The 9,754-nt window shown below is 43.4% G+C and overlaps 1 protein-coding gene across 1 annotated transcript in view; it reads right to left on the reverse strand.

The window, feature by feature from the left end:
- Positions 1–406: 406 nt before the first annotated feature.
- samd14 (sterile alpha motif domain containing 14) overlaps positions 407–9,754 on the reverse strand; it is a gene marked incomplete at both ends in the record, with an annotated part of 11,668 nt that continues 2,320 nt past the window's right edge. Inside the window, 9 exons of the mRNA XM_084488727.1 lie at positions 407–562; positions 717–872; positions 1,114–1,242; positions 3,331–3,487; positions 4,702–4,770; positions 5,044–5,131; positions 5,339–5,525; positions 6,061–6,177; positions 6,607–6,764. Coding sequence (XP_084344853.1) covers positions 407–562; positions 717–872; positions 1,114–1,242; positions 3,331–3,487; positions 4,702–4,770; positions 5,044–5,131; positions 5,339–5,525; positions 6,061–6,177; positions 6,607–6,764 — 1,217 coding nt within the window. The remainder of the gene's footprint in view (positions 563–716; positions 873–1,113; positions 1,243–3,330; positions 3,488–4,701; positions 4,771–5,043; positions 5,132–5,338; positions 5,526–6,060; positions 6,178–6,606; positions 6,765–9,754) is intronic.

Consider the following 9,754-nt stretch of genomic DNA (forward strand, 5'->3'; position numbering starts at 1 on the left):
TGCATTATTAAAAATGTTCAGGGGATTCATTCTGCAGCGTGTAACAGCCTACTTATTACATTCTATTATATTTCCTATTTGTTTTCATTTCAGAACATCTAAACACACCACTGAGTGTGCTGTTGTTTCTTACATTGAAGTAATATGAGTTTCTAAATTCATATTTTATGTTTGACTCTGCAGGTGCCTATATTTTTATATAGCATTCGTGTTTAGTTTGTTTTACCATATTAGCAATATAATGTTTCCAAATTATAGCTTGTTACGTCCAGAAGCTGCATGGCTGAAACATAAATAACCCAACATTCATGTTCAATGGTAAACAGTAGCTTCTATATTCTTCAGTGACATCGGTCCGATCGCCTGGGTTTATAAATTGTAATTGGTCGTCCTCTAGTGGCAGTGCCTAATTCCTGCGCTGTTCTTGGTCTTTTTTGCGCTGCTGTTTCTCTTTCTGTTTCTCAAATTTATCCAAAGCTTTGCGTTCCTTCTCCACCGCAGTGTGGATTTCTTTGATTCTACGCTTGAGTGTGGTGCGGTCAGAAGAGTTCACACCAAGTCCCTGGAGAGGACAGGGAAGGAGAGGAGATGAGAGGAGGACAAGGAGAAGAGGACAAGGCAAGAGCAGAGGAGGGGATAAAAAGAAAGAAAGGAAATATTTATTACTAGCTTTGATGTTGATGTCACCGGTCCAATTTGTCTGTGATCGTCCTCACCTTCAGCTTGTTGCTGTCAATCTGCAGGAGCTGGCGACCGTCCACGTCCTGGGAGGTGAACTCAGGGACGTACTGCTCCATGCTGAGTCCCCGCAGCCACTGACACACCTGTTGGGTGGTCCACGACGAAACGGCGCACGTAGGCTCCTCAAAGGGCTGCCGGTGGGGAATAAGAGGGAAGATGTACAGAACTGGTCAGACACACGGAGCACTGAGCTCTGGTGGGAAAAACCTTATGGGAAACCATGGAGAGAAGAAAACGATGAGTTAAATAGAAAAAGAGTGCGTGTGTGTGTGTGTGTGTGTGTGTGTGTGTGTGTGTGTGTGTGTGTGTGTGTGTGTGTGTGTGTGTGTGTGTGTGTGTGTGTGTGTGTGTGTGTCCACCAGTACACCTCACCTCGTCAGAGGACTGTGACAGCGTTTGGTAGGGGTGTGAGGAGCGGGAGGAGGAGCAGGGGTCTAGTGGAGGGGAGGTGGTGTCCTCTGGGGGACTCCTGGGGGAGAACTCCTCACTGAGAGCCGACTCCTAGGAGAGAGAGAGAGGGAGAGAGACATAGACATTGTTTTGTTTTCCTTACTCCTTTATCAAAGGAATTTGAAGCCACTCGAATAAATCACCATCATCAGCATCATCATCGTCATCACTATCACCATCACAACCAACATAAACACCATCACAACCCCTATAAACGCCATAGGACTACTATCACATCCACCAACATCACCATTGTAGCCACCATTACAACCATCACCACCACCATCCTCATCCTCGAGACCATTTCAAATCCATTCTCTGACTGATCTAAGAGAAACACAAAGGCATGCATCTTTCTGGTTCTCTAGAACAGCTGCGCCTCTCTGATTAGCCCGTGCCCACCCCACTGTCCTTCTCTAATGCAATACTATGGCTAACAGGATTATTCAAACAGATTCCAATAATCAAATCATGGCCATTTACACAGCTTCATCGGAACGATGGCTGATATACTGATATAGTGCACATACACAGGTACTCACAAACACACGATACATGCACAGTACACACAGATGCACACACAACCCACAAGCAAGGCGTTCTCAAGGCACACACACACACACACACACACACACACACACACACACACACACCCCAACACACACACAGAGACACACACAGATGGTCATCAACTAATGGGCATGCTTGCACACTCCCACTGATGTTTCTGCACAAATGTGTATGCAACCTTACACACAGACACGCACACAATCACACACACACACACACACACACACACACACACACACACACACACACACACACACACACACACATATTCATTGTAAGCCTATAAAACCCATTAGGAAGGCTTTTGATGGAGATTTAATGGGCTTTTTTCCACTTATCAGTAATGGAGGGGAGAGAGCGAGAGAGAGTTGAAGAGAGAGAGAGAGAGAGAGAGAGAGAGAGAGAGAGAGAGAGAGAGAGAGAGAGAGATAAACAGAGGAAAAGGAAGAGAGACTGACAAGCAGGATGGTAACATTATGTGTGAGAGTAATTGAATGGAAGTGGTAGAAAGAAGTGCTGTGTGTGTGTGTGTGTGTGTGTGTGTGTGTGTGTGTGTGTGTGTGTGTATGTGTGTGTGTGTGTGTGTGTGTGTGTGTGTGTGTGTGTGTGTGTGTGTGTGTGTGTGTGAGTGAGTGAGTGAGTGAGTGAGTGAGTGAGTGAGTGTGTGTGTGTGTGTGTGTGTGTGTGTGTGTGTGTGTGTGTGTGTGTGTGTGTGTGTGTGTGTGTGTGTGCATGTGTGTATGCATGTGTGCATGCGTGTTTGCAAAGATCTAACCTATATGTTGGTCTTGTTAAAAGACCTACATCGGTCTGATGTACAAAAAAATTGAATCAGAAAAAAAAGACTATCTCTCTCAAGTTATCCCCTTTTTATGCCCAATAGAAATTATCTCTCAGTCTCTCTCTGCCTTATAAATGCAAACCATATGATTTAAATATATAGTTGTGTTTGTCTTATAATAAGGAAGTCTCTCTACTGGATTAAAAGATACAAACTAACTACACAATACAAACTAATAATACCAACCTACTACACAATACAAACTAATAATACCAACCTACTACACAATACAAACTAACAATACAAACTAACTACACAATACAAACTAATAATACAAACCTACTACACAACACAAACTAATAATACAAACTAACTACACAATACAATCTAATAATACAAATCTACTACACAATACAAATTAACAATACAAACTCACTACACAATACAAACAAATAATACAAACTTACTACACAACACAAACCAATAATACAACCTAACTACACAATTCAAACTAATAATACAAAACTAGGAGCGCTAAGACATCACATCCATCCTTCACCCTCCAATATATATTATAAATCAGCCTACAGGCTCTACAAAACAGAGAGTCGGGGAAGGTGAAATGTTTTAAGTAACATTACAACCTATTTATATATTGGCAATTTACATCTCTCTTCTCCAACCTGCTCTCCTCTCTCTCTCTTCTCTTTCCTGCCCATAAAGGCAAAAAAAAAACGTTCAAATATATATAATACGATGCAAGTGGACGCACACATAGAGGGTCCCACCTGTGAATGTGACTTGCAGGGGCTTTGCGTGCCGAGGGGGGGTATTTTGGGGGAGCAGGGTGGGGTAACAGACGACGAAACTGACCCCCGGCTCTCTGTAAACCAGGAAAACGGAACAAAGGTCGCGGACGTCCGCGACGGGCTCTCCGATGGTTCCCTGCGGAGCAGAACCAGCAACGGTTAGGATGGGCGGCACATGAAAGATCAGACAGAAAATAAGCTGTCCACATACAGCAAATTATTTATTCATCAACATCAACATCATTTCAGAAACAATGAATATTCAATTGAGAGCAAGCACATGCATGGTTGGCCGATCAGGCAAGTAAGCCATAACATAAAGATATATTATATGCTATATACCATGATGGCTTAACCTGGAAACAAACCAGATTGTTTTATCTCTAACACTTTGTGGTCGCTGGTGGGCTTTTTGGGTCTCCTCTATGGTATCCTGCCTGGGGGTGCAGGGTAGTGTTGTAGATAGTGCTAGGATGGAGAGGTATGGCTCAGTTTCTGATCCCAAATACACCAGGGCCGTGACTCAAGCAAATAAGGAGTCTGGATTTTCAGACGAGTCACAGAGCAAGAACAAATGATGACTGCATTGAGTTTGATCTGATATATTTAGAATGATATTCTATTCTGAAACAGTATATGCAGTAGTAAAAAACGAGAACAATTGAACAATTATTCCGAAACAATTAAAATCTTTCACGTTTCCGTGTTCTTGTGGCCAGAACGCACTTTAGCCAAAGAGGGCACAGGGGCGGTGGCCTGGGCTACTGTAGCCACACCCCTGTGCACATGCCTGCACCTTACTGAGACTGCCAAAACACACCAAAGCTAGAGCTTAGCGCACAAGCATAAAGTGCATCGTCTTTTAGTCCGCTCCCATGTTAATCAATGAGCACTTCCACAGCAGGCGGGGCTGAGGTGCATTGCGGAGCCGAGTGTTTCTTTCGGAGCGGGGTCTAGTATTCCGGCATCGACACTTTTTGAAACATTTTGACCACTGATCAATACAAATGGCCTGATGAGTAAGTGTGTGTGGGATTTAGTAGGCCTCCGGTGTGAAGACAAGGACACATTAAAGTCTTCCATTCGGATTCTAGGCATGGCTTCGGTGTGTTTGGGCCTTTTGACTGCTGTATAATATTAAATGTCTGGATGAACAAAGATAGAAAAGGAGAAAATACAGGTGTATGGTATATTCACACCACTGCTCAAACTCTAATGCTTCTCTATGTGTGTCCGTAACGGCTATATTAAACGGATGTCTGAAAACACCCAAGAACCTTGTCTGTATGTTTGTTCATGTTGGTTCATTTCTAAAAATGGAAGTTGACTTCAGGACCTCCGCAGACTCACCTGCTGCCCACTGACAGCCTGTTGGATTTATCTTTCCTCACCCGAACATAGGAACGCCTCAGAGTCACACTGGGGAGATACAAGAGAGAGGGAGAGAGAGGGAGTTAGAGAGGGAGAGAGTTAGAATGAGAGGGAGGCTAGATGGTGGGAGAGAGAGAGAGAGAGGGGGGGGGGAGATGGTGGGATGAAGAGGGTATTGAGAGGGGGAAAGAATAAAAGGAAGAATAAAAGGAATGTGTGAATGTATGTGTGTACTTGTGTGTTTGTGACTGTGCGGGACTGTGCAGGTTTTCAGGTTTGTGTGTGTGTGTTTGGGTGCGTGTATGTGTGTGTTTCAGTCACCCCAGATCCAGGAAGCGTCTCTTGGTCTTCTTGTCAAAGATAACAGTCGGGCTACCGGGGTCAGCTGGGCTAGTATCTGACACCAATACTACACATACACACACACACACACACACACACACACACACACACACACACACACACACACGGAAAAAACGCTTTCATCACTGCAACAATTCCCAGAGGCACATTCTTAACACACCAAGGGGGGAAGCAATGGAGGCACTACTGCTTAAAGTGTGTATGTGTGTGTGTGTGTGTGTGTGTGTGTGTGTGTGTGTGTGTGCGCCTTAACCTTCGCTGTCAGGTCTCTTGTTCCTCCTCATGTAAACAGGGGAGCAGTTAGAGGAGGGGCAGGACTTTGACGGGGAGCTGGAGGGCGTGACCAAGGCTTCCTGAGACGTGGCATTGGTCAGTTGCCGGTACCGCCTGCGTGGCGTGGCAGCCAATGACGAGCCTCCATCCTCTGCTGAGCGACGCACCTGATCATGGAAGCAGTTTATCTGATTTATTATATATATTTTTTAATGGTTTTCATTTAGTTTTGAATTTATTTAGAATTGGAGGAAATTTATAAAACAAATGTGTGCACAAATATATTAAGTAAGTGATAATGTATAGAACGCTGGTAATTATCAGGAAATAAGCCCGGCAGGGCAAACCAGCGACGTTCTATACATTATCCCGCTTATTACACGGCTACTTGCCAAAACTAAAAAATAACTTTTTACAATTTATTTACCAGCATTCGTAATGTTGATCACCAGAGAAATAGTCCACCAAAGACGTTGACGTGAATGGAGCATTTTAATAGGTATTAATCTGTAGCACGACACCCAGCAACACAACCACTCGGTTTCAACAGACAGATTTGGACCTCATCAAGCAAATGTATGTTGTGTTGTGAGGAAAATGTAGTTCCTGAGTTTTTCAAGGTCTTTGAAAAACAGCAATTTTGTGGTGCCCACTGAAACGTGATGCTCGTTGTTGCAAAAATATGAATGCATGAATTATTACCAGGGGACTGTCGAATGAGAACGCAGTACTTCTTGACGGGAGCAACAAATCAGGGGAAGGGGTGGAGCCGCTTGTGGCCAATTGGAGTGGAGAGCGAGCTGAGTGTAAGGGGCTGTCCTGGTACTAACACACACAAACACACACATACACACATACACAAATGGGAAATCAAATACACAAATACAAATACACACACACACATCCACAGATGGGAACACACACACACACACACACACACACACACAGAAATGGGCACACAGACACATATAAACACATACAAACACACACAAATGGACAAATTGACACGCTCACATTAAAATGGACACGACACAACAATGACACAAATTCACAAAAACACATACACACACTCACACAAATAAAGAGAGAGACACACACACACACACACACACACACACAAAGAGACCCACACACATTAATATAAACACCATAATAATAGTTTGGTACATTTACGTAAAGGCATTTATGACGCAGGGGTAGTTTTGGAAAAAAATAAATGCTGCAAATACATTCAAGGTGTCACCTCACCTTCCTCTCTAGACTGTCATCCCCCTCTGTGGAACTGACGCTGTCACGGTAACGGGACCGCGAGGGCCGCTGCCTCCGCGACTTGATGGACAGCTGGGCCCGCCCCTTTTGGATGCTGTTGTCCAATAGCTCCGTCTCTGGGATGGCCTCGTTCAGGTCTAATAGACAAGCATTCAAGGTCAACACAGCAGCGGGTAATCTCCAGTAAAAGTACAGATGACACAATGGTACCCGGTTCAAATAAAAAATGAACCCTGTTAAAAGATTTTCGATGATGTTGATGTTGAATAAATGTACATGTTGCATTCAACAAAATATTAAACACAAACCAACATTCAACCGACACACAAGGCTTTAAAGGACAAGACCAGTCTGGGTGATAAAACAATCATAACTGGCTCCTGGCTTCACCCCTGGCTTCACTAAAACATCCGTTACCAGTATAATTTTGCGAAATGACAATGCCAATATTGTGTGCCTTTATAAAATGTAAACAACGGAGACTTAGCAATTTGGTCTGGATATCAATGTGCGTTGGTCAGCACAGAGTTTTAGGACATACATTATTTGCCATACAATTACTTCACAAAATATGTATATGTTAGAAAGAGCAACATGCTATATTGCCATTGTTTACAGTCATGGATTACGTAAGGAATAATGTATAGAACGTCGGTCATTATCGGGAAAATAAGTCACAACAGGGCGAACCGGTCTTGCTTCGGCCTTTTTTCCCCATAATGAACAGCGTTCTATACATTATCCCGCTTATTACACGGCTACTTGCCAAAACCAAAAAATCACACTTTACAATTTATTTGTTACCATTCGTAGTGTTGATCAGCAGAAAAATAATTTGCCAAAGACGTTAAACTTACGTGAATCAGAGGCAAGAAATCCACTTTCCTTGACAGCAGTCAATTATGCTTAGCAACGGTCAATTATGCAAAAATAATTGACCCCTGAACGTTGGGAAGGCCCATTCAAGTGAATGGAGCCTTCTACAGCATTAAGAAGATCTGTATAATAAATTGATTTTTCACCTAGTGGCTATCTTGGTTCTAAACGCTAGCTAAAGATGGAACCAAGAGGGCCGCCAGTTGAAAAAGGCCCATTGTGAGTCTTCCAGCCTATCCACACACCCTGAGTCTTGTTCCAGCATACCCTGAAACCAATCCGGACCTTCATTTTTAAAGTCTTCATCCCTATGCATAAAGGCGAGAGAGACGATGTAAGAGCGAGAGAGTGATATGGTGGTGATAATAAGGAACAGGCATAGGTTAGGAGAGTGACCAGAAGAATGAGATGACCACTGAGCAAACAAAGAGGCAGAGAAGATTGCTTTTGACCTTGTGACCCAAAGCCTCTTCCATTTCCCATCACGTGTCGTTAATTATCCAAGTGCCACCTGTTCTTCTACAACCCCCCCCTCTCTCTCTCTCTCTCTCTCTCTCTCTCTCTCTCTCTCTCTCTCTCTCTCTCTCTCTCTCTCTCTCTCACATTTGTGTGTATTTGTGTTCATTCTACCATGTTTAAATATATCACAGCATGGCTCTTACACACCCAGGTGAGGGTTAGCGTCCAAGCTATTAAATATTATTTGTATTTATTATTTGTATGTGCTTTGCAATTTAACAGAGCTTTTTATATGGAGCTTTCAATGATTCATTTCTTCCATGTTCGATAATTGAATGTTGAGATTTAGGAGTGTGTGTGTGTGTGTGTGTGTGTGAGATCCTCAGGGAATGAGTTGGTAGATGATTGTAGGGCGTATAATCATCTATTCACCGCCCACCCGCCCCCCCAACATACGTTGACCTCATACGTTGACCCCATCTGCAGGCTATCGATGCCGGTTGATTTAGCAAGACAAGACGTCTGGATTGTAATGACTAGCGTGGGCAAGGGACTGAACGCTGAACCGTGTCAGCAGAGTTCTCTCATTGCTCGGAGGGTGAAACGCAGCGCAGAATAGAGGTTTGCGTGTCGAACGTCCAGCCAAAAGGTTGTGGATTTGAACTCTCATATCCACAGTCTACCTTCAGGCGCCCTCCAGTCCACCAAGAGGCCCAAACCCTCTACCTGCTCATTAATGACACATATCAACAAAATAACACTTCATTATAAGTTGCTTCACTGTATGTGTTCAATAACAATACTTGGTCATGGTCCATTTTTTGTCAACTCTTCTCGATATCATCTCATAATCACTTTGTGCTATATATATATAATGTGCTATATGCTAAATGGATGAATGGAATCAAATCTTTCCTTTATATTTCACATGGTACAGAGTGTTGTCTGAGGTGATAAGATTGGAAGAGGTGGGTGGAAGGAGCAGGCAGGAGTTGGGGGAGTTGGAGTAGGTGGGGGAGCTGGGAAGAGGAAGTGAAAGGAGGTCGGGGGGACAAACTGTACCGTCAACCAAAGGAAGAATTGAGTGAGTCAACAGAATATTCTGCTGTGCAGCTAGTCACACGCCCACGCCACACACACAAATGCGACTATGGGCACACACATGCACAGAAGATGACTCATCCTGTCTTGAGGCTCTGGCCCTCAGTTATTTTTGACACATATTGTTATTGTTAGTGTAACAAGTGAATACACACACACAAATTCCCCCACACACTCTGGTTTTAAACAAAGCCCTGTATAATTACACCACACTAGATCTAAGCTGGCTTGTTTACTTTTAATGTACTTGATATATGCTATAGCAGGAATATATAAATATGATAAGATAAGATGGTTAAAATAGATCATCCAAGATCTGAAAATCTGGACAAAAAATTAAATTAAATTCTTGATATTTCTTTCTTGGTCCTGCACATTTACAGCCAACAAATGTGCTTATTTGCTTATCACCCATGACTTGACCTTGCAGCCACTTCTGCTTTGTAAATGAAACAAAAAGATTTAGTGGCACTGCGGTGCTTTACCTTCACTGTATGGAGAGATAGTCAGAACCTGATTGGTTCAGACAGGCTAACCTTCCCCAGAATGGAGATGGTGTACCGGTGTGTGTGTGTGTGTGTGTGTGTGTGTGTGTGTGTGTGTGTGTGTGTGTGTGTGTGTGTGTGTGTGTGTGTGTGTGTGTGTCTCTCTCTCTCTCTGTCTATCTCCCTCTGTTTCTCCCTCTCATAGG

The sequence above is a fragment of the Micromesistius poutassou genome (genome assembly GCF_964030765.1).
Source record: "Micromesistius poutassou genome assembly, chromosome: 1".
Classification (NCBI taxonomy): Eukaryota; Metazoa; Chordata; class Actinopteri; order Gadiformes; family Gadidae; genus Micromesistius; species Micromesistius poutassou.